General features: G+C 48.5%; 1 protein-coding gene across 2 annotated transcripts in view; it reads right to left on the reverse strand.

Moving 5' to 3' along the window:
• The window catches only part of STAG1 (STAG1 cohesin complex component), a 1,379,617-nt gene that overhangs the window by 708,719 nt on the left and 644,926 nt on the right, over positions 1-25,972 (reverse strand). For both annotated transcript variants that reach the window (XM_086943907.1, XM_086943908.1), the window contains exon 8: positions 25,704-25,855. In XM_086943907.1, coding sequence (XP_086800033.1) covers positions 25,704-25,855 — 152 coding nt within the window. The remainder of the gene's footprint in view (positions 1-25,703; positions 25,856-25,972) is intronic.

Genomic DNA, 25,972 nt, shown 5'->3' on the forward strand with positions numbered 1-25,972 from the left:
AGATGCCCTGGAACCATCTTGCAGAATTGTTTTGCCTCCTTTTTCTTATCTGGAAGGTGGTCGAGGAGGGATGCAAGATTGGACTACTTCTATCGGTCATAGCCACCCAGAATGGCCAAACCATTTGACGCTATGATGGAGGTGGTTGCCATAGCTGCAAAGCATTTGCCGATGTTGTCAAACCACCTTCCTTTCTTGTCTGGTGGCACTAAAAAACAGGCGTAAGGATTTCTGGAGCGTCGCTGTACTGCTTGCATGACCGCTAAAGTGGGACGAAGATGCCCTATCAAGCAGGCCAGTGAGGAGTCAGAGCCTTATATTTTTTGTCCATACAAAAATAAAGATGGGTTCTTCATTGACTTCAAACCTTCCTCCCATATATAACTGGCAATAGTGCTAGATCAGACAGATTTCCTTGCTGAGTATTTAAAAACGTTCAGAAAACAGTCTGTTTGATTAGGAGAGGTAGATCGAATCTCTTGGAAGCACGTTCCAGTAGCTCATGAAATCCTCCAATATCTTCAGTAGGAGAAACAGCTGGGGGAAGGTGAAGGAGACGGATATGATAGAGCGGCAGTCATTCCATTACCGACATGGTGTATCTGGGTCTTGAAGTAATTCTCCTGCCACTGGCTGATCATCTGGATTGCGGTCTATATAATCCTCCCTGTTGGTGATGGTAGGAGATATAGATCTATCTTATTTCTTGTGTCTGGAATGGTGTAGGACTTGTAAGCAAAGGTGCCTCTGTGCGTCTTCGAGTGAGATGGACTGGCGCATGTGTTTCAGGAAAGGGCTTAATCATTTAGCATGTGCCTTAGGTCAGTGATCAAACAGATGGGCACTACGATGGCATCTCCTCTTGAGCTTGTGGTTTTTCATCAGACACTTCACAAGGATAGTGCTTTTGGACAGGGTCATATCGATGGAGTATGGGCTGCTGGTGAGCTTAGAATGAACAGTCCACTTCCAAGTAACTAGAAGTGTCCTAGTCAGGATCCTCCTCATCCACAGAGTCCTGGCACTTTACTCTCAGTTGTGAAGGATTGTAAACAGGTCGATAATTCCCTTTGTCTCCTGATTCCTCCATGCCAAGAAGGTGGGTCGGAGGCAGCGGGGATACCTTGTTGGGTGACGTCCGGTCAGGTCAAAGCGGAGCAGAGACATTTTCAGCACAAAATGCCATTGTTTGTATCACGGCAAAAAGATCTTCTTCATAATAGTTACGGTCCCCGACACTGATCTCGTCAGTCAACGGCGACTTGAAAGTGGTAATCGAATGAATGGTCGTCGACGGGTTGGCAGTTGAGGAGCTTGTGGTGGTCGTCAAGCCCATCCTCAACGAAGTTGTCGGAGTGACTATCCTCACCGTTGTTATAGGAGTAGCATCGACTAAGTTCTCGTCAGGTCTGTTAATCTCATTTTCGTCAACAGCTTTTTTCTGAGGAGTTACAGGCACACGTCATCTGTTCAGAGATTGTAGAAGTCTTTAGAGGATGTTTTTTCCGCTTTTGCCGATTTGTCAACAGTCTTCAGACTTTTAGGATCTTTCACAAATGAGGTAGAGCCCTCATGTTTTCCTTTTCGCTCAGGTAGATAGCGACTTGGACCATCCTCCTCATCCGAACCAAAGTGCAATCTGTTCTTTTTCTTTTGGAGTCATAGTAGTAGTCTGGCTTCCCGGTCTTTAAGAGTTTTTGCAGAAAAGGTTCTGCAGTGTTTACATTTCTTAGGCTTATGATTAGTATGTAAACAGTATAGGCACTCCTTATGGTGATCTTCAGAAAATAGTCTTGGCTTTTCACCGGGCCTGCATGTCCTGAAAAGCCTTTTCTTAGATCCTTCTGACATATTGAAAGTAAAACACAGTACCTTACAGCTGCAGCAGTCCAATGTAATCTTCCCTTGAAAGGAAAAAAGGGTCAAAATGTTACCTACTGTAACAGAGCAGATCTCTGGGAGATTCCTTCACGCATGACATGCGGTTAGCAATCTGCGATATGGTGGCTCTGCAGGAGAGAAGTGGTTCAGGGTCTTGCCTCTGATTAGCTTCAAGCTTGGGTCTGTTAAAATAATGTAAATTGGTTACCAAGTTCACTCACTCTGTCTTTTAAAGTAATTTAATAGTAAAGCTTATTTTAAATACCGTGGGGCTCCCTCAAGGACGATGGGGATGAGTCAAGCATTGAAATCTAGGAAAGTTTAAACACTGGAGAATAAGTATCACCCCGACTCTCTTCTCTCCCTTTATCCAATAAAAGGTTTCCTTACTCCACCAATCTGCACTGGCTCTTACAGAACATACTTACTTTAAGAGGTTTCTTTGACATTAGATATCAAATGATGTCATAAATAACCTCGCCGCCCACCATGGTGAGATTTTTAGCTAGGTGTCTATTTGTATCATTAATGCTGTTGATGCAGTGGGTCAGTTAACAACAAAAGAAAGCATTGTTTAACTCATCTTGTAACCCTTTGTAAAAGGCGTCTGAGGCAGTCTCATCTTTAAAGCTGCCTTCGAAGCCAGCTGTTGGAAATAACTGCTATAGGTCACAAGTTCTATATTTCCTTGTTTATGGTTAATAACCTTGACTGGGCAGCCTGGATCTTCTGGTGCTTTCCAAATCATTCTAATCAGAGTTAAACACTGATCCTAATTAGCAGAGCTCGGACTCAAAATCCATGGGGCAGTCCAAATCATGGTATCTTCAGTCAAGCTGGAGTGTACAAAATCCACTTTGACAGAATGCAGTGCAGAGATCTGTGGCTGTATGTAAATAAGTGCAGCTGACAGCACCAGAAAAAGCTGGAACATGACGGGCTCCCTCCCAGACTTCTTTGGGTGTGCTAAAGAGAAATAACTAAGATAAGATGCACTACCCTATTACTTCTGTTGCCACAATGTTATTCTTCACGAGTTGCTTACCAATATCCGTATGGGCAGTGCCTGGAGTTCTAGTAGACAGTGACAGTAGTTTACGGATTTAATAGAAAAGCCTCTACCTGGTGGAGAGCATCTAACTTCTTGTATTTTATTTATAATCTGCACCTATTGCCAGAGGCAGGTTTTAACATTGGTTCAGGTCTCGAAAAATCATAAAAATGTTACTAGACCTGTAGGTCTAGTAACTTTGATGATCTACTCGACCTAACTGTAATGTACTTGATCCACGAACTGGTCTCGGATTCTGTTATCCTTAGCAAACATGGTGTCTTATGGAGCCCCCTTTTTCTTTATTATCACATGAGAAACGTCAAATATGCAAGTTCACTAATTCTGCTGTACAAAAAAACTTTATTTACCAGACTAAATGTTTGTTCCATGTATAATCAGAATCAAGCCCCTTTATAGGGTACACATGTTCCCTGGCTTGCCTCTCAGTTCACTGATAGCATTGTCATCTGGGCAGGAGCAGTAATCATTCCAAGTTCATGTTTAAAACCTCACTTTTCATAATTATTTACCAAAGCATGATGTGGTTTTGTACTGTCATTTACAGAGCATATTTTCCATTAAAAATGGCCACCAAACCTTTCCACTAACATGTAGTTTTACTGATAATAGACCATAAACGATGTTTGGAATATGGGTTTCAGAAAAATATTTGAAATTTGCACATCACCAGTTAAAGTGTTCTAATTTGTTTTGATCCCATAAAAATATTTTTTTCACCATAGAATTACAAAAATGGGTCTTCAAAACAAGTGAAATATATTTGAAATTTTGAATAGTTCACTTAGCTATTTCAGTCTTGTGTTATAAAACAAAGCCTGGCGTCTTACAGCCTTCCATTTAACCTGCTTTGCATAGTTCAATTGTCACAGTTCATTTTACAAAATCCTCTAACTTCAGTCACAGAAAGAGAAATAAATGTAGGAAGCTAAACTGACTTTTGACCTCTCTGAAAGCCAGTAAACGTGACAGGATAGCAAGATTCAAAGGCATTTGTATTGCTCTTTTAATTTCTGAGCAACAAAGATGCCTTTAAATCTTGTTACATTTGCTCTGCTTTCAGAGGCAGAGGTCAAACGTCAGTTTATCTTCCTACATTTACTTTTTGTTGTGTGACTGAAGTAAGAGGATTTCCACCAGAAAGGGCAAGTAGTCCCTAAAAATAGCTCGTCCTGAATAAATCTTTTTTGGCAATGCAAGTAGGTGAGTGGATTTTTCGAGCCCTGTTGGTCCATGGCCTGGAAAACTGTCAGGTTGCAAAAATCAGACCCACTGTAAAGTGCTGCTGCCCTTAAACACCTGCACGGCGATATCGGGTGGCTAATACACTCGACTGAGGAATCAGATAAAAATAGAAAGAACAATTTCGAATTTGATTCACCCTCAGGATGCATTCCTCTCAACAATAGAACCTTTCTGAGAAATTCACCAGGGAACATCTGGGACTTAAATGGATTATGAACCTACTAAAAGGTAAAGAGAATACAAGTTAAGAATACAGTGAAATAATCATACTGAAAGGACTATACAGACTGGTAAAATGAGGCTTACCCAGCTTTTACTTAATGGTGAAATTAACTTAAACAAGCTCGTGTCAGATCAGGATAGCAGGAAGAAATCCATGATGCCAGAAAGAAGTCAGGTCGCTATCTGAGAACCAAAACGGTAAACAGGAATACACAAGTACTAATAACTCAAAAAAGGAAATGAAAGAGAAACTCTAACCAAGTGAAATCAGCAAAGGGAAACAGGTGAAGGAATGGTCAAATGGATATGAACTAAAGCAAAGCAAAAAAACAACTACACAACACTTGGTCAGGCATCTCCTCCCTTTTGTAAGGACCTTAAAAAGGACTCTCCCACTAACACTGTGGAACTATTCAGGTTTGAACAGAAGAAATGATATGAAGTGCAACTCTACAGTGCAGCTAAGTTTTTGCACAAGCCCAATCCTACTGGCATGCCTTCTATACTTTCGATGCATTTTCCACTCATCGAGGGACTCAAAATCTGAAATGTTTCAGAATCCTGAGGAAGTGCAACCTGTGGTTATGAAAAAGCAAAGAGTTGCAGTGCCTCTAGTCCTGTGACTGATGTGTTTTTGAATGGTGATTGGTTGCGGAGTATGTATGTTTTCCATAAATAGATGTGCAGTGTGTATGCAATTTATTACCATTATCAAATGCAGTGGATGAGCCACAACTCCCCCCAAAGGGCGAAGCCTAAAGTGAGTAACGACGGCTATAGGAAGCTGGCTCTGTATATACTATACCAAAGTAAAGTATAGTGTGCATAGAGTCCAGTGGATCCCCAAAGGATTACAGAGGCAAAAGTAGATAATACTTTATCTCTAAAGCAGTAGGTCTTTATCAGAGGATAGTGTTAAGCATTTATTGTACACACTCAGGCAAGAAATGTCACACTCAAAGACTAAAATCAGACCAATAGATAGTATTAAAAAAAAATCTTTTGTTGTATTTTATATTTAGAACCAAGCAGGGCTTGGTACAGCTAAATAGAATTGAACTTTTCAAGACAGATTGATCAACAAGCAAGCTGGATGAAAATGATGGTGCAAGTTTGTAAAATATTTCAAAACAAAAATTATTTGTAATTTCTATGCGATTACTTTTCAGATTACTCTTGCTAATCAGTGTGATATGTCTAGATATCACACTGGGACAAGGTCCTAGATAAAAGATAAGTAAAACACTTTTACAATAAAACACAATTACTCAGGTTTCCATACAAACGCAGTCAAAAATCTTTGAAGTTTTTCCAGAGGAAAACAGTCAATGCAATCCTATAGATAATAAAATGAGGTTATCGGTTTGTAAGCAAGTAAACAGTCTTTCTGGGGTTAGGCTCAGGGAATGGGGGATTCAAGTTAGCACACAAGGTGCACCCACAGCAGCACAGGGGCAGCCGGGTGCAGGATCGGCATCAAGTGCCCTGTTTTCAATGGGAGTTCTCTGGTCAGAACAAACCGTGTAGGTTCAGTCAAGGAGGCTTCCTGGAGGCGACCACCGATTGGAGAGCTAAGTTGGGATGCTGGGGATTGCCTGAACAACGTCTGTTTGGCCAACCAAGGGTGTGGGGCGTCTGGTGCAGGGGTGTCTTGAGGCGTCGGGTTATCTTACCAGCTCTGGTCGCTGTTGGGGGGACCCTCCAGATAGTGGCTGCAGGCGTCATCAGGCTGCTCTAGGTAGGTCAGGAATACCCAGGTCCCAGGTCAGGATAGCGGGGGGGGGCGGGGCGGAGGAGGAGTGGAGGGACCTCCTTGTGGTGTTAGGCCACTCGGGTGGTGGGCTTCGGGAACAGAGTGGTGCAGACTTGCAGATTTGGGCGGAGCCAGAGTCTGGTTCTTGAGCAAGTCCTGTGCTCATGGGAAACAAAGTCTTTGTAGGGAAGGCAGGGCAGGTTCTCCAGGTTCTGGAGCATGCTAGTTGCAGGGCATGATAGGATTTCGCCGGAGCAGGTCGAGATCAGGAAAGGCCAGTAGGGCTGGGGACTGGGCAGTTGTCTCTTTCAGCACAGCTTTTCGGTCCTTCTTCTAAATTTAGGGGCATTTCAGAGAGGTACAGGTCGGGACAAATGGGTACCTCCCTTGGGGTAGGTATACCCCCTATTATGCCAACCTCCAGTGGGAGGGGGCCATAAGCCTCACTCTGGTTGGCTGGGTCCCCCCCATCTTCAAGAAGGCAGGGACTGAGTACTGCTTCTCCTCGCCTCCCCCACCTGAGGGTTGGGGTTGGCAAAGGTGGGCACCAGTTGCGGGGAACAGCAAATGCCTGGGTCAGCTCACAAAGGCAGCAAGCCTTTGAAGCTTCCCCTTTGTGGGCCTTGCCCATCCTGGTGGAGGAGTCTTGCCACCTCTACCCAGGATGTGATTTGCTCAGGACCCAGAGAGGGGGAGGCTCTCAACCCAGGGGTCCAGAAACATGTCTGGAAACATGTCTGGAGGTGGCAGTTGGCGAGCAGCCAGTCAGCTAGGACACTAGAGTTAGGTAATTTTTCAGGGGGCATCTCTAAGATGCCCTCTGAGTGCATATGACATTAACTCCCACACTGGCATCAGTGTGAGTTTAATGTGCTGAGATGTTTGATACTAAACTTCCCAGAATTCAGTTAAGCCATTATGATGCTGTGGAGTACATAACGACAAACTCCGACAATATCCTCTTTATGGAATATATAAATATTTTTCCCGCAGTCTTTTTTCCGGCATGGAATCACAACGCAGGGGTGTCTTACCTATACCGTAGGCAGTGGGTTGCAGGCAAGGCACATATGTATGTGTTATATATGGACTTCACTCTTCTCTGCACCAAAGAATGCAGCTTGCAAAGATGGGGGAGGGGGGCACAAGAGAGAGAGACAGAGTTAGGGTACAGGGCCCTCAAGGGTGGCTCAATATGTGCTGCAGTCCTTAGGGGTCCCACCTGGTCACAGTGACCTTGGCACCCATGGTTCCTTTTACAAGGGACTTGCATGTGGTCTGAGTTGCCATTTGGGGTTGCAAGGTTACATTTTTAGGGAAAGAACATAGGCCCTGGGTACCTGGTTATCAGGAACTCAGGTCACACTTCGTCAAAGTACATCAACATCAGGAAAAAGTGAGGGGCAACCATACAAAAAGGGGCACTTTCCTATGATGGCCTGTCCCGCAATCAGCAGTTATAAAGCAGAAGTTACTACTTGTGTAACAATATATCTGTAAGAGACATTAGTTAGTGATAGATTCCTTACTTTAGACAATCCCCAGGTGTCAGACTGGATTCGGAAAGGTTTTTGTCAGCAGTACCCCTGCGCGTCGGTAGATGGCATTGTGTGGCTCCGCGTCCGTCGCTGGCGTCGTTAGCGCAGAGATGACGTCATGGAGACTACTTAGGTGCCACCCAGGCGCGCTGATGTCAGTTCTATACAAGACTTTCCACGCCAGGAACGCAGAGCCATGTAGGAAACTGACCACTGGTGCCATGAAACTAGGGCCCTGAAAGGGATGACCTTAACCCTAGAAATCAGTTCGCAGAACGGGGAGGATGGTGGGGCGGTAAGGAATCTATCACTAACTAATGTCTCTTACAGATATATCATTACACGAGTAGTAGCTTGTGCATCCGAAAGAGACATGTTCGTGATAGATTCCTTACCTTAGAATAGATACCCCAGCAATACCAACTCCGGTGGTGGGTCTGCGAACAAGATTATACCAGAAAGTCAAGGAGAACAGAGCAGCCGAAGAAGCCATCTCTAGGAACTTGACTGTCAAGGCAGTAATGCTTGGTAAACGTGTGCAGCGAGGCCCACGTAGGGAACGCAGAGTCCCAAGGCAGTAGTGGCTGCCTTCGCCCTGGTAGAATGGGCACACAGCCCCACAGCCAACGAGTAACATGCTTTGATGCACATAACTGCCCACGAGAGATGGTCCGTTTGTGCACGGCCTGACTTTTTTTGGCGCCTATGTAGCCAACAAATAGCTGGTCATCCACCCAGAACCGTTGTGTGCGTTTCAGATAGAACAAGAGCGCACGTTTTGGGTCCAGACGGTGGAGCTCCTCCTCCTCTTTTGAAGGATGCGGAGGTGGGAAGAAAGTGGGCAAAGTGAAGGTCTGCCCGATGTAGAAAGGCGTGACAACCTTTGGCAAGAAAGGAGGACGGGTCCTTAAAACCACCTAGTACGGATGAACAGAAAGGAAAGTAGGTTTAGAAGAAAGAGCCTGGAGCTCATTCACTCTTCTGGCAGAGGTGATAGCTACGAAGAAAGCAGTCTTTAGAGTGAGAAGACGTAAAGGACAGTTATGAAGGGACTCAAAAGGAGCGCACATCAGATAGGTCAAGAGAAGATTTAAGTCCCATTGAGGCATTATGAAAGACACAGGAGGAAACGTGTGTGTAATGCCTTTCAAGAAACGGTTAACAACAGGGGACTTAAAGAGAGAAGGCTGATCTGGAAGCCTTAGAAAGGCGGAGATGGACGAAAGATAACCTTTGATAGTGCCCAGAGCACAACCCTGCTAGTCCAAGGATAGTAGTAACAGAAGGCTCTCAGAAAGAGGGGCAGAACGGAGATCCACTGCCACAAATGTGTTCCACCTGCAGGCGTATACTGTCTTAGTGGAGGGACGACTGGCTGCCAGAATGACATCACAGACTTCGGGAAAAAGATCGAAATCTGTCAACAGTCGCCGCTCAATCTACACGCATGGAGGTGGAGGCTGCTGCAACAGAAGATCCTCACGAAGAGGCAGTTCGATCGAGGGATCGATAGCCATGCTGAGTAGCTCAGGATACCAGTATCTTTGTGGCCAATCTGGAGCCACGAGGATGACTTGGGCCCGGTTGCGCCAAACCTTTTTCAGCACTGTGGGCAGAAGTGATATAGGCGGAAAGGCTTACAACAGACTGCAGCTCCACCCGCGACGAAAAGTGTCGCCGAGCGAGTGCCGCCTTGGAAATTCCAACGTGCAGAATTGATGGCATTGTGTGTTCTCTTCAGGGGCAAATAGATCTAACCAAGGCTCTCCCCACTGCAGAAAGAGACCTTGTGCCACATCAGAGTTCAGATACCATTCATGATCCATCAAGCACCGGTGGCTGAGTTTGTCCGCCCTGGTGTTCAGAGAACCTGCCAGGTGTTGAACCACCAAGGTAATGCCTTGATGTTCCAGCCATGTCCAGAGGCGCAGAGCCTCCTGACATAGGGTCCACGACCTCACTCCGCCCTGTTTGTTGCAATACCACATGCCAGTGGTGTTGTCTGTGAACACCTGCACTACACTTCGACGGACAGAAGGAATGAATTTCTTCAGTGCAAGTCGGATCACCCGAAGCTCCAAAAGATAGATATGGAGCCAGGACTCCGCCGGAAACCAGAAGCCTCTGTTCTCCGCCTCTCCCAAGTGGCCGCCCCATCCCAGGAGGGACGCATCCGTCACCACAGTGTGCTCCGGTTGGCAAAGGGAGCGAGATCTGCCATTGACCCAATCGCGATTCGTGAGCCACCACTGCAAGTGTCGTGCAGTGCCTGTGAGACGTTGGCCTGACATGTGATGTCCACTATTCTAGTGGGCACCCTGTATCAGTCCAAACAACCCTTATGGTGATGGTTGTAAAGTCAACCTTATAGACCGGCTCTCCGAGGGGTAGCATGGACAAAGCAGTCTTAGGCTAATACTTCAGAGAGCATGTGAAGCCAATTGTTTTACCAATATTAACCCCTTGAATAGCAAATGAAAGGACACCACACCAGGTATATATCAAATATATATGTATTTATAACTAATAACCCCTCTTCACTCTTTATGAGGTCAGAGATACAGCACAAGTGACTCAATAAGCATACTATAAGTCGCACAAATACAATTCTGCCCTAGGGGCCTCACGAACCATATACTAAGTTAAGTGGTATAAGAACCACTTCAGGAAAAGTGAATAGGCTTAGGGAATCGCTGGGGCTACACTGAGTAGCCCAAGGTTAGGAGGCAGGAGCCCCACAGGATAAGTGTGCAGTGTCTAAACACACACGCGGGTTCTCATAGACTTTCAATAGGTACGTAAAGTTAATAAAGTAGTTGATTTCAGACACTTCCGGTTGGACTACTGGAAAACCCAGTTAAAGTAGGACACTTGGATAGTTATTACCCACGGGAACACGGGAGTACTCTAGTTACCTCACCCAGGGAAGCCGGGTGCATAGGTGTTCTTTCGTATCGGGTTTCGGCGTCGAATCCTAAGGAGAGCTGCACAAAGATGCTGCAGGCAACCAGGAGGAAGATATCCGGTTGGATCCAAGGGTGTATCGGAGGAGTGAAGAACCTGAAAGCAGAGGGGACCAAGTCTGGGTCACTAGCCAGTGACCAGGAAGGAACCAGGCGATGGCGAGCTGCAAACAGGTTAAGAAGTGAAGCTTGTCTCTGCAGCAACGTGGACCAGGAGGCGTCGACGATGACCAGGAGCTGGATACGGACCGTCCCACGAAGGATCTCGCTGGTGGCGGTGTCGACTTCCGGATTGGAGTCAACCAGCCTTGGCAAAGGCAACCCACGCAGGAAGGGAAGATCGGCTTCTGTCCAGACCAGCAAGGTCTGGGGAGCTTTCCCTTTACAGGAAAGCAGGAGCAAGCCCTGCGCAACCAGGCAAGCGGTGTTTATTCACAAGGATGTCTTCAGGAGGGCCACTAGCCAGCGGGCTAGCAACCGCGAAGATGCGTCCAGGAGAAATGCAGGCACAGGCCCTACGCGGCACGTGTGGAGGGCTGAGCTTCGGTGCACTTACTGCTCGGGGTTGGGGCTTCTCAAGTCCCAATGCACAACTTCGAGGGGCCACAGAAGCTGCACAGTTAGCAAAAAGCAGGTACTGCAGGTAGTCCGGTCACACGTTTCTCGTGTCCGCCACGGGTCTCAGCTTTGCTGTGGATGTGGGTCAGAGTCAGAGAAGTCTGGAAGTCCAGCGGCTGCTTCGCTAAGTCTTCGGGTTCAGGAGGGAGCGTCGACAAAGCAAACCCGCATGTCACTGATGGTGCCTGTTTGCACAGGGGGGTCACTCCTTGACCACAAGGGAGATTCTTAAGTCTTCTAGTTGCAGTTGAATGTCGAAGGTCCAGTGTTTCGTTTCAGAGTTTCAGTTCAGGATAATCGAATGTCTCTAGACACAGCTCCTAGCTTTATACAAATATAAGGGGCTGGATCACCTGCTCCAAAGCGTATGACACCTTACACAACATGTTTTGATAAAAGCCAAACCAAAGTTAGCATTAACCACGAGGATTATAATGCACTTCAGAGTATATGGTATGGCTATGTCATCAAACAGCTATAAGGACATGGTTCAGAAAGCTGCAGACAGGCTCAGCTCATGCTAGAGCACCATCCCACATAAAACCAAGCACTCTGCCTTCAGGATTGTCAAGGCCTGCCATAGGAGTGACTTATAGGTATATATGTGTCTATATGTAATGGTAGGTATAGGGATACTATACCCAAGCAAGGGGTTATTACACGACCTTGCCCCAGATGAGTGATCAGCCAGTTGTGTCAATATGGATGGCCAGCCAGGGGTGGCATAATACATGCTACAGCCCCTGGTAGGCCTTGGATGCACCTATGCCCTGGGTACCTATGGTACACTATACAGGGGCTCACAAAGGTGACCCAATACCCAATTAGGTATGTACCTAAAGTACATGGTATGAATTTAGAGCGAGAACAGCTGGGCTGTGGGTCTGATTAGCAGGACCACAGCCACACTAAAGTCGAGAAACCAGTATATCAGAGCAAAAAGTGGGGGTGACCATAGGAAGCAGAACCTACTCTCTTACAGTGCCCTCCAAGATCTGGGCGTGATCGGACAGGTTGCCCTGATGCTGTGCCCACTGGAACTTCAGGTCCCACTGCAGAGCCCGCATATGCCACCTGGCATGTTGCACTAGCAGGATGCAGGAGGCCATCAGGCCCAGGAGCCAGAGGGTCATCCTGACTGAAACCAGAGATAGAGATTTAAAGATCGGAATCAAAGTCTGAATATCACAGACTCGCTGCTCGGGAGAATAAACCCGAAACTGTGTCTAATCCAGAACCGCTCCGATGAAGGGGAGCTTCTGAGAGGGACTCAGGTGCGACTTCGGCACGTTGATGGAGAACCCCAGCAAATGCAGGAGGTCGGCCGAAGTTTGAAGGTGGGTGACGACTGCCTGGGGTGAGCCCGCCTTCAACAACCAGTTGTTGAGGTAGGGGGAAGACTGACACCCCTGACCTGCGCAGATGAGCTGCGACCACCGCCATCACTTTCATGAACACCCGAGGGGCGCTGGTATGGCCGAAGGGGAGCACGGCAAATTGAAAATGCTCCTGGCCTACCGTGAACTGCAGGTAACGTCAGTGGGCCGGCAGGACGGGGATGTGATAATATGCGTCCTGCAAGTCCAACACTACCATCAAGTCCCCAGGGACGAGGACAGCCAAGACGTGAGCCAGAGTCAAACGGGCTCGATGGCCCTCTTGGGAAAGGGGGACGTGACTTCCTGTTGGAGAAGTGCAAATAATCCCCCAACTGAGGTGGCATGGCCGGGGGGGGGGGGGGGGGGGATGTACACTCTAAGGGAGAGAGTAGCCCCTTCGGACGATTTGCAGCACCCACCGACCTGTCCGAAGTGACAGAGCGCCAGTGGGGAAGGTGATATTGAATCCTGCCGCCCACTGGAGTGGGGTGCACCCCAAAGCTTGGACTAGGAAGGCTTTGAGGCGAATGCTGCGGGAGCGGAGGTGGACTGACCCGCACGCTGGCCCCCTGTGCCACCACGGCGGCCACCACGCCCGCGCTGAGGTTGGTTCTGCACAGGCTTCTGGCTGAATGAACATATAGGGGCGCCCCTTCCGTGGCCACAAAAGGAACGAAAGGTAGACGTGGCCAGGCGTGTGGTGGAGAGATCTAAGGACTTGGTCGTAGCTCGCGAGTCCTTGAAACACTACAGTGCACTGCCTGCCTTATCGCCAAACAGGTGAGTAACATAAAAAGGCATGTCCATGAGGGAACTCTAGACATCCCCCGAAAACCCCGTGGACCACAGCCAAGCATGGCGACGCAAGACCAACGTCATGGAGATGGCTCTCCCCAAAGAGTCTGCGGTGTCCAGCCCACACTGAATGGCAAACTTCGTGCCATCCTTCCCCTCTGCAATAGCTTGGAAAAGTACAGCCCGAACCTCCTCCGGGCACTGCGGCAGAGCTTGCGTTGCCGTGTCCCACACAGCACAAGTGTAGCCGCCCAAGAGGCATGCGGTGTTGACTGACTGCAGCTCCAGGCTGGCAGAGGAAAACAACTTCTTGCCAAACTGCTCCAGCTTTTTCGATTCCTTATCTGGCAGAGCGGTAGGGAATGCACTTTGGGAAGTGGCGGCCTGAATGACCAGGCTCTCCGGGGTCGGATGATTTGTTAAACTGGGAGGGTCACGCAGTGCCGGACGATGACGCCTGGACACTTTTTTTATCCACAGAAACCTCTGTGGCTGGTCTAGACCAGGTGCCCATCTAAACATTCGTCAAGGCCTCATTGAACGGAAGCAGAGGTTCCATAGAATTTTCCGCCAGCTGAAGCACTTTAGTAAGGAGGTTCGTCTTTAGAGTAACGGTAGGCAGATCAAGGTCAAGATGGGTTCTACAGAGCACCACAGTATATGTGGCGCCTTCTTCCATGATAGCAGGAGGAGAGACAAACCCAGGCTGAGAGGAGAGGTCAAGGCCACCTGCATCCTCAGAGTCCTCCGCCCACTCATGTTCAGACTCGCACTGACGTGCAAGAGGTTCCTCCCACCCCTCCCAGTCATTACCCTCCTCCATGGCCTGAGGCAGAGGCTGCAGCGGTGGGGGAGGTACAGGGGAAAACAAATGCTCCAAGGTAGTCGGGAACTGCGCCGATCCGGCTCCATGTCCCAATTAGGGTTCCAAGCCGGAGCAAAATTGCCTGGAAACTCGGGCAAAGGCAGAGGTGGGACGAAAGGAACCCATTGCGGCGCCAAGAACGGAGCCGCAGGTGGCGTCGCGGCCGGAGGACCCTGCGGCGCTGGAGCCGCCGGTGGAGTACCTTCTGGTGCCGGAACCACCGGCGGCAGAGCCGGTGGCAAGCAAGGGCCCTCAATAGGTACCGCGGGGCCCGAAGGCACGCCGGAAGGAGCCAGAGGCCTGAAAAGGCGGTCCACGGTGGCAAGAAACTCTTGCACCTGGGCTGGGTTCGCCAACGGACCCTGATAGGGATAGGGAGAGGGGGCTGCGGGGGAAAGACCCCTGGCCCCCTCGTCCAGAGACCAACAGGGGAACGTTGAAGAGCAAACATGCTTCTCCGACTTTTTCTTGTGACGTCTCTTACCCGATTCAGAGGGTGAAGACTTTGACCCCGAGGAGCGAGAAGGATGGCTCCGCGGTCGGTCCCCCGGACCTCGAACGGCGCAGAGACGACTGCCGGGCCTCCAGCAGCTTTCGGGACCGCTTCCGCAAAGCCTTCGGAGCCATGGCGAGACAGTCGGAACATTACCGGGAGTCATTGTCGCGCTCCAGACAGTAGAGACAAACGCCGGGGGAGTCGCCCACCAACATCGTACCGCGACAGGCCCTGCAGGATTCAAACCCAGGCATCCCTACTCGGCACCAGGAGTCAAGACTCAAAGATGTAGAGACAAAAGTCTCAAAAAAGAAAGTAAAAAAGTGACTAGGGTACGTGCTCTAACCAGATCTGCGCTTGCTGGCGCGGAAAAAGAAAGAACTGACGTCAGCGTGAATGGGTGGCGCCTAAGTAGTCTCAGTGACGTCATCTCAGCGCCTACAACGCCAGCGGAGCCGCATGACGCCACCTACAGACGCGGTGGGGTACTGCTGACTAAAAACTTTCCGGATCCAGTCTGTCGCCTGGAGATATTCTAAGGTAAGGAATCTATCACTAACGTCTCTCTTTCAGATTAGCCAGTTTGCCACTGTGCATCAGCATATATGGTTCATGCCATGGTGTTTTTCATGCACATTTGTTCAAAAAGGAAAATGTTATTTACCCAGTAAGCATCTGTTCTTGTCACGTAGAGCGGTGGATTCACACCCTTTGCATACTCCTGTCGTCTAGTGCTGGGTCCGGATGTTTGCAAGTTGCTTTTCTTCAAAGAAGTCTTTCCAGTCATGAGGTAGGTGACTCCTCCTTTCGGTGACAGTGCGCATGGGCATCGACTCCATTGTTAGATTTTTTACCGCAGAGGATAAGAATAGAGTTAGTAATGGTAGAATAGGGATGCCTGTGCATATGTATGCAAGTAAGAAGAACTGCACCAGGTATAGGTACCCGGAGAGGCTGGTGGGCGAATGTTAATCTACAGCTCTACATGCCAAGAACAGATGCTTACTGGGTAAGTAACATTATCCGTTCGAGGCATGTGAGCTGTAGATCACATGTTTTGCATAGAATATACAGCGGTAAATTCCCACAGCAGTGGCTAAGCTGTTGCAGTTGTTTGAAAAAGTGTTTAAAGTACTGCCTTGCCTTCATTAGCTTACTGCCTCACTAACATCTACACAATGATGTTCGGTGAATGTGTGCGGTGTAGACCATGTTACTGTCTTAAAGATGTCAGCTAAGGAAATATTCCCTAAGAAGGCCACAGTAGTTCCTATTTTTCTGGTGGAATGCGCCCTAGGGGGTGTCAAGGTTCTTTTCGCTATTACATAACATGTTTGAATACATTTGACAATCCAAGTTGCAATGCCCAATTTAGATATGGGATTGCCTTGGTGTGGTGACGAAAAAGCAACAAATCTGTTTTGTCCTGCGAAAATCTTTTGTTCTTTCCACATTATAGTAGAGCTCTTCTAACATCTAATGTGTGTAGAGCTCATTCTGCTACCAAATCAGGTTGAGGAAAGAACACGGTTAGCTCAACTGATTGATGTGAAAAGCAGAAACCACTTTAAACAGAAATCTGGATTGGATCGAAGAACCACTTTGTCTTTATGAAGTTGAAAGAAAGGTTCTTGTATAGTTGGTGCCTGCAGTTCACCAACTCTCCTTAAGGAAGTGATTGCGAAAACAAAAGTAACCTTCCAAGAGAGGAATTGTAAAGGACACCTGTGCATTGGTTCAAAAGGCGGACCCATCAGCTTTGTAAGGACTATGTTTAAGTCCCATACTGGTGCAGGTGGCACTCTTGGCGATATCACTCTTTTTAGTCCTGCCATAAAGGCCTTAATCACTGGCACTCTGAATAGTGATAAGTGTCATCTGTTTTGTAAATATGCAGCGACTGCTACTAAATGCAAGCGAATGGATGTGTAGGCTAGTCCAGATTGCTGCAAGTGTAAGAGGTAACCCATGATGTTCTGCACTGAGGCATCAAGGGGATTGATATTGTTATTGGCACAACAGATCAATCGTTTCCAATTTTCTGCATAACATGCCCTAGTAGTAGGTCTCCTAGCCTGTTTTAGGATGCTCATACAGTTGGGATGTAAGTGTAAATAACCAAACTATGACCTCAAGAGCCAAATCGCGAGGTTGAGTTCCTTGGGATTTGGATGCCTGATTTCTCCATGGCTCTGAGTGAGGTGACTGGAGTGGAGATGCAGCTTTTGGTGTGGAATTACTGAGAGCTCTAACAGGGTGGTGAACCAAGGTTGGCGTGCCAATGTGGGAGCTATGAGAATCAGTTTGAGTGACGTTTGTCTGAGCTTCTGAACTACCAGCAGAATGAGTGGGAGAGGCAGAAAAGCGTAAGCAAATATCCCTGACCATTTCCTCCATAGGGCATTGCCTTTGAAAAGCGGGTGTGGGAACCTGGAGGCGAAGCTTTGGCATTTTGCATTTTGAGCTGTGGCGAACAGGTCTGAGTGTGGAAATCCCCATTCCTGAAAGTAGGGAAGAACAACCTGAGAAAGAAGTTCCCACTCATGGATTTGCTGTCTCCGTCTGCTGAGATGGTCTGCAATCTGATTGTTTACTCCTGAAAGACGTTCTGTTGGGAGATATATTTTTTATGTATGGCCCATTTCCAACTGGCTTGTGCTAAGCGTCACAGTTGTGGAGTGTGTCCCCCTCCCAGCCGCCCTATTTTTTGCATAATACATGGCTGTCATGTTGTATGTGCAGACTAAGAGTCTTGCCTGTTAGGTTGAAAGGCTTTGAGCGCTAGAAACACTGCTAGTAGCTCTAGGTGATTAATATGAAGGCGCTTGTATTTTGGAGTCCACAATCCTTGGATTGTTAGAGTCAGCAGGTGAGCGCCTCAACCAATGAGCGATGCGTCTGCTGTTACCTCTGTGTGGAACAAGGTCAAGAAGAGGCCGCACCTTTGGATAAAGTTTGTGGGTTCCACCACTACAGAGAGCATTGGGTGTGTCCATCTACCAACACAAGATCGGTCAACTGACTCTGCAACTGGTTCCACTGACTTGCTAAGCATTCTTGAAGGGAACGCATGTGAAGTCTTACATGGGGAACAATTGTAATGCAAGGCGCCATCATCCCTAGCAGTTGCATGAATACTTTTGCTGGCAATACTTGGTTGGAATTAAAATGAGCGACAAGGGACTGAATATTGTGAATCCTGGCTGTATTGGGAGAGGCTGGAGCTTTGTGAGCGTTTACTGGGGCTCCCAGATAAGAGTGTATGTTGGAAGGCTGCAGGCAAATCTTAAAACGCATTTACTGTAAATCCTAGTTGTTGAAGCAGTGACGAAAGGATCCACGATTAGAAGTCGACGGCCACGCCCCCAGCAAGACACGCCCCCCTGACTGTCCAGGTCTCAAAAGCGGGAGCCTCCTCACTACCAGCGGGACCCCTCTGACTGAGAAAACCGACCTGGGTGCTGCCAGTCTGCCGAAATGCCAACTTCTCTCCCACACAGCCTCCCCTTATCCCTGGAGGGATCCGCCGTCTTGCCGCTTCACAACAACTTGCAGCACCCGCTTCGCGGGTGCCACTCTGCGGCGTGAGGCGAGGGGTAGAGGCTGCCGGAGCGACTGCTGGTATCAGGAAGGAGGAGGGAGCACCGCGAGTCTGCCGAGGGAGAGCGTCAGCAGAGACTCACAAGATTAGGAGTCCCTGCGCTGCACAGGTGTGCACGGCCGTGCCCCCAGCAAGACACGCCCCCTGACTGCAACGCCCCCTATTTAACCACCGGACTGACGCTCAGCGGGACGCCGAGCGAAGCCCGAGCAAAGGGCGGGCAGTCTGTGGCAGTCAGGGGCTGACAGGAGGCTGGGCTGGGCCACCCCCCTTTCATCCACCGCTTCTGGTCCAAGAGCCTGGTTTCTCCCTGCGTGTACAGCGGCCCACATGTCTACCCGTTCTGGCAAAGCACTGAGGGGTGGGAGCGAAAGTGCTACGGGGAGCACTATGATAGGCACAATGGACAAATTCATCACAAGGGTAGCAGCGGTCATCGAAAAGGAGATTGTGATGACGGAACGTCGCCTCTCACAAGATTCCTTCCCTTCCAAACGCTCCTCCTTAGGAGCTGTTGCACATGCCCTGTCTCCAATCTCCACTTACCCTGCCTCCCCTCTGTCCGGGAACCTGTCCGTACAGCCACGGATTGCAGCTATAGGGGCAAGTACAGGCTGGAAAGTTTAATAATAAATCCCCTGCCCCCCAGCCCTAGCCTAGTGGCTGCTGATCCCCGTCCTGTCACACTCATAACTACCTCCTTCGGCCAAAATTCCCAACTATCCACTCCGGTTCCTTCACCAGCTCTCCACAAGCGACCAAGGAAACATGTGCCCAGAGGTCCTACTCAATTGGATGGTGGAGGGCCAGAACCATCTGGGGGTTCTGCTCCTATAGTTCCAGCGGCAGATACTCCTCTGTCACATTACCCGGTCCCGGCATTACCCACATTACCACACGAGGCGCCCTCCCCTGAGCTCATTGAGAAACTGGTCAAGTCCCTGCTGGTACCGCTTATTGACCAAGTCAAGAGTCTGGGGGACAGGCTAGATAGATTTGAACAGACCACCCGGGACAACTTCTTCTCCCTGAAAACCCTCATTAAACTACAGTCTAAGCTCAGGGAGGACACTGCGGATGGGAATGATGGGAAAGGGGATTCAGGGGGTTTAATACAGGGAACCTCACCATCAACGTCCGCTCCTGCACAAGCCACTGGGAAGGCTTTGACATCTGCACCTCCTGCTAGTGCAAAGTCGACACCTACTACTCATGTTGTCCAGGTCCATGCCAGTACCCCCCAGTAGTGAGGACTGCAAAGCCTAAACCTGACCAAAAGAAGCTGCAAGAGGGAGGGTCCGGCTCTAAGTCTAAACCACCGGCCGTTCCACCCACTGAAGTCAGGGGAGTAGCCACGGCTCTAAAGGCAAAACCAACTACTTGCCAACCTAAAATCCCTAGCCCAGTGGTTATACCACAAAAGGTGGCACGTAAGTGTCCCCAAGTTAATCTCCCCCCTGAGTGTCACCCGTATGTTGTTGTCCTCATCAAGGTTCCCGCCTTGAGGGATGCCCAGCAGGAAACCCATCAGGCACTGAAGAATAAAGTCATCCACTGGTTGAAAGCCAACAGACCCCTTCCCTTGGGAGTGGATGGCTTGATTCTTGGCGTGCGCAGGGTGGGATGGATTGGTCAGGGGAAAAAACTGTTCGAGGGGGATTGTGTGGTGGTTAATTTCCAAGACGTGAGAGCTGCCCACACAATATGTAGCTTAGGGCAGGCCACGGCGGGTCCTGGTGTTGAAGCAGTTGATTTAACATACTTCTACCCGCGGCCAGCCGTGAACTGCTCAGGCCAACCCCTCCCGAGTATACCCTCCAAAACAGTACCTGTGGCCAATGGCATCTAGCAACAACTGTAGCCCAGCCACATGCAGTTTGGCCAATGTCGAGCTGGGGTCCCAGGGGGTACTGACTCCCTGACTCCACTTATGAGGCTAGGGTGGTCCGAACATCTGATGTCCAGTCCTCTTCATCCGTAGAATGTAATGACCCCCGACTACTCCAGGGGAGCAGGTCGTCTCAGTGGATACAGGGAAACCAGGGGTGGCGAGGGACCAAATTGAGCCTGCCATTGTCTGTCCTCCCTCGGGAGATACAGACTCGGATGGCCCTGTCGAGCCCTGTAGCTTTGCGGCTGTGGCGGACCCACTTTTTAGGGTTCTCAGCTGGAATGTGGCTGGTATGGACAGAAAGCTGGCCCTGCCCGACTGGAACACACTTGTGGAGGAGTACTCCATATGTCTGTTCCAGGAAACCTGGAGTAGGGAGACCCTACACAAGGTAGGATATTCTTCCCATCATATACCAGCTGTACACTCAGTGACTGGCAGGGGTCGTCCCTCGGGTGGCCTCCTCGTTTGGGTAACTTCCTCGCTTAATTGTAGGGTGGAGGAGCACGACACAAAATGCCCGGATCTCCTTAATATCATCCTAAAATCCCCCAAGGGTCGTGTTATTTTAAACATCTATAATATTTATGCACGAGGCACCAAGGGGGGTAGAGAATCCCCCACTATAGCCCGCCTTGAGGGCCTGCTTCGATCCTCTCCCCACAAGTCCTGTACCCTGGTAGCGGGCGACCTCAATTGCACGTTTGAGCCTCTTGGCTCAGATGTCACCCAAGATCAAGAGGATGTTGACTACAGGAGGGGGATACCGGCTCTAGAGCTTAACCCCATTAAAAGATGGACGGAAGTGGCACTCCAGGTAAATTCCCTAACAATGGAGTTCGACCTGAGGGCCCTCAATGGCAGGACTAGTTCTGACAAAAAGGGAGCACATACATATATTAGGCCCAGCCTTACGTCAAGAATTGACTACATTCTGCTTGACGTCCACCTATGGAGTTCGGTCAAAGACCTGGAGATTATACCTTCCGTCGAGAGCGATCACAACCTGCTCTCACTTGCCTTGACTCCTTGGTGGTTAGAAGGTATAGGGAGCGGAACCCCATGCGCCACCGTCCCGGACCTGTCATCTGTCTCTAACTGTGGACGACGGCTAAAGTGGGCCAAGCTGTCGCTCTCAGTTGAGAAAATATCCTCCATAACGCAGCTTCTAGCCGCAGCCCTAGATAATTTCGACTCTCTTGAGGGTGGGGTGGCGGAGGTGTCCGACAGGTTCTGTAACCTAACTCAGGCTCTAAGTAACCTTTTTATTGTCCCAGCCAGTCCCAACGGGAAGAAACTACGTCCCCGGGCCAGACAGGGCTGGTTTAATCGTAAATGCAGGGAAGCAAAGACACTGCTCGTTGAAGCGGTAAAATCCAAATCACAAATCAGGACCAGGGAAGCCAGAAGGCTTTACTCACACTGCTTAAAAAATGCCAAAAAGGAATGGGAGGATAGCTTTTGGCAGGACCTCTTGGCCGCTAGTCGAGGGAGAGACGACAAAGGGTTTTGGGACCTGGTGGGTAGTAGAAATCGTCCAGATGACACCTTGAGGACCTGCACTATCACTGCCCAGGCGTGGTTTAACCATTTTAAGGCTCTTTATTCTGCCGTAGAAGGCACACTCAATGACCCCTTTTCCCTTCCCCCCTTATCCTTGGACAGAGGTACTGCCCTCTTTTCCGCACGGGAGGTTACAAATCTGATTAAATCTCTAACACCACTAAAAGCAGCTGGTCCGGATGGGTTGCCAGGGGACCTTCTTCGAGCCTATCCGGGCGAATGGGGAGTTGTTGATCTCTGCCCTTCTTAATGCTATCATCGAGGGAGGTTCTGTGCCCGAGTCTTGGAAAGGGGCAGAGGTAGTCCCAATTTTCAAAAAGGGTTGTAGGGATCTACCGGGGAATTACGGGTCAATAAGCCTCATTGACTCAACCCAGAAGGTGGCGGGAAAAGCTATTCTAGGGAGGATTCTCCAGTGGGTGGATGATAACCACATATTGTCCGACATGCAAGCCGGTTTTCGCTCAGGTACAAGAACTATCGAGCAAGTCTTTAGACTCCTGCTACTTTACTGGAAGGTGGTGGAGCTGGGCAAAGGCAGTCTTTACTTGGCCTTCATAGACCTGAAGACTGCCTTTGACCTAGTTCCCAGGGAGGAACTATGGAGGGTGTTGTATGGTCTTGGGATGCCCCCTTACATCTTAATGCTCCTCATCAAACTGCACAACGCCAACTATGCTCAGGTGCGATGGGGAATGAACGGGGAAAAGACCGATAGGATCCCGGTCCTCAGGGGCGTCCGGCAGGGCTGTGTACTAGCTCCCACCTTATTTTCCCTGTACGTGAACGGGGTGGTAGAGCACCTGCTTGGTGAACCAGCAGACGCCCCCTCCTTGGGGGGCGTTCGGATTCCAACCCTGCTGTTTGCCGACGACACCCTCCTCATTTCCAAAACCCCCCCAGGGTCTCCAGAAGCTTTTGAACCGCTTCCAGGACTTTTGTGCAAAAAGAGGACTTGTCATCAATGTGGACAAAACCAAATATCTAATCATGCACCCCGTAAGCTTGGCCGCCCTCCTATTCTGAACTCTAACCCCCTTGAAAGAGTGTCAGAATTTGATTTTTGGGGAATTCGAATGAGCGATGTCATGAGCTGGACTCCCCATATCAACAAAATGACCATCAGCCACAAAAGGGTGGGGGGAGCTTTGTTGAAGGAGTATAATAACTCATCTAAACAATGCGTAGCTCCAATAATTGACATTTACAAAGCCCGAGCTGTAACCGCATCACTCTACGGGGCTGAGCTATGGGGCCTTGGTAACATGGAGGCTTTGACCAAGGCAGAGAACAAATTTCTAAAGGACCTCTTGGCCATCCCGATGAGCACCCCGACAGTTCCGGTGCTTCTGGATACGGGTTGTAAAGCAATCAAGGACCAGGCCCGCCTACGGCCTCTTCTCCTTTGGGCTCGTCTGTGGAGGGTTCCGGAACTAAAATCATATGCAGACGGGCTGTCAGAGGAGATGGGTTCGGACGGCTGACACAAGATTAAATGGCTTAGGGACATTAAAAATCTCCTTGGGGACCTAGGATTGGGGTCGTGTTGGTACACCCACTCTGCCCCCCCCGAAGGCGACCCTAAAAAAACTATACTGGGAATGGGTCTCTGCCAAGCTCATCAGCAACCAGCGTCACTGCAATTCCACCGCAGCTTACCTGAAAATAAAAGACGTTGTTGCCTTTGAGCCTTATCTGGACATAATCACAATATGTGTGGACCGAGCACTTTTTATTAAATTTAGACTAGGCACTTTACCTCTAGCTGACCTCCTCTCTAGATGGAATATGCCTGCGCAGGCATCACTCCACTGCGCCCTATGTACGAATAGGCCCGAAACTGTGGCCCACTTCCTTTTTGAATGTCCTGACTACGCCCGCCCAAGATCCCACTGGCTTAAACCACTTTGTAGACAATTGGGTACTCGCCAGCATTTGGTGGCTCTACGGATTTTATTAACCGATACATCCTCTCCCATCGTTTGTGCTGTATCCAAATTTTTTAAATGGGCATGGTTGATCCTTTTAAAAAGACTGTCTCTATCAATTTAATTCATCTTTTAATTAATTTATTTCTGATCTAATTGTCACTTCTTATCTGCTTTGCTTTTAAATGTACAGTCTTTTACGATGTGCTGTTTTTATATACTTTTGTAATGCTTTTATGATACTTGCATATCGAAATAAAGCAATCAATCAACCAGAAGACGACTGTAGAGCTCCCATAGACTAGGCTACCTCTGGGTCTTTTTTTATCTCTTCTAATGATTTATCTGGTTTTGGGCCGAAGAGATGCTCCTTATCAGAAGGAGTTTTTAAAATAGACTCTTACATTTCTGGTTTGAACCCAGAAATCCTTAACCATGCAGGTCTTCTAAGTAACACACTAGTGTTGACCTCCATAGCTGCAGCATGTAAAGCACATCTTATTGAAGAATTGGATATGAGCTTTCCTTCCTGGACTAGATCTTGGGCTTTTGTTTAATATTCATCTAGAAGGTATTGCAGCAACTGCTCCATTTAGTTTCAGAGTGCCCAATCTTTCTGCAGCTCTAGTGAGCAACTGCATATGTCCTTCACTGTCGTCACGAGAAAGCATTGCAGGGTAGAGATCTGGGTTATTATCTGTAGGTGAATCTGTGTGATAGTCTTTCCAGGCATCTATCGGTGCACAATTGCCCCCCCCCCCATCATCCTGCTCCTCAGGTGGTGGGTATGGTGGAGAGTTAGTTTGTGGGATCAATAAATGATGTAACGGTGGAGAGGTTGCTGTAGGGGAACATGGTAAAGTAGGAGGAGGCGGAGGGTTAGTATCCACATTGTTCCTCTTGAAAGGAATAAAGAAAGGTTCTTCTTGTGACTCGGGTTTACATTTCTGAAGTGACTTCGTAAGAACAAGCCCTGTATCAGAATTTATGTAGAGCTCCTTTTGTTTTGGGTCAGATTTGGGTGTTAGGGCATTGAAATTTGGACCCTGATACTTCGGAGGCACAGTTTTAGGGTCGAGGATTTTGGTGCCGGTGTGGAATCAGCTTTCGATGCCAAATGTTTCGATGCCGAAGTAGGCAGAGTCTTTGGCGTCACGGATTTCGGCTCCGAAGCAGATCTCTGCTTCGAGCCCGAATGCTTTGGCTTGGTGCCAGTCTTTGGTTGACTCGATCCTGGGCAGAAAGGCTTAGAGACATGTTTTGGTGCCGGCCCGGAGGGCGGGCATCGGAAACATGTTGTCGGTGCAGACTGTGGCCTGAAGGCGGGAGTGGAATTCAAGCCTTTTGTTTTGGCGGAGGTGGATTTTGGGTCACAGGGCGTTCGGTACTCGCGGTACGTTGACCTCACCTTTGGTTTAGTTTTAGTTGATCATGTAGACAACATGTAGGGATTCACTTATTACATTTTAGGAAGCACAACAATGTATTACATTTTATCATACTGACTGAATGCACAGGTACAGCATAATTGCTGGCGAGTTGACTAAATGGGTGCCATTTTATAAGGAAATAAAAACAAACTAAAGATTGAATAGTGGCTGGCACATAAAACTACTCAATATTAACGGCTTAAAGCAGATTTATTAAAACACATTTTTAACACATTCAAGAAAAATACATTCAAAAGGTTTAACGGAAATTGATTTTAATGAAGAAATTTGCGCATCTCTTGAAAGAAAACTGGAAAGGGTGGAGGGGATGGGGACAGGGGATGGTGGGTTTGTGATGGGAGTCACTGGATGGGGTTGTGGAAGAGAGGGGAACAGAAGTGGGACAATAAAAAGATTCATCACTATCTACTTTATTAATTTGAGCATTCTGGGATGTACCTACCTCTTTCCGTTTTTGGAGTAACAGTTCTAGTCTTTCATTGGCCCGCTTCCCAATCATTTTGTTCCTCTCTGCTTCGTACTGCCGTTGGGTGTTGTCTTGATGAATGCTCAGATTTAAGGCAACATTCACCAGAGCAGTCATCAGCTTCATTGCTGGAAAAAGAAAGTTGGAATAAAGTTGGACACAAGGTACAAGGGAATTCTGTTTTCCAAGATCTCATCTGTATGTTTGTCCTCAAATGCATCTCTAATAGCTTTCTTGTTTAATGA

This window comes from Lissotriton vulgaris, chromosome 11 (assembly GCF_964263255.1).
Source record: "Lissotriton vulgaris chromosome 11, aLisVul1.2, whole genome shotgun sequence".
Taxonomy (NCBI): domain Eukaryota; kingdom Metazoa; phylum Chordata; class Amphibia; order Caudata; family Salamandridae; genus Lissotriton; species Lissotriton vulgaris.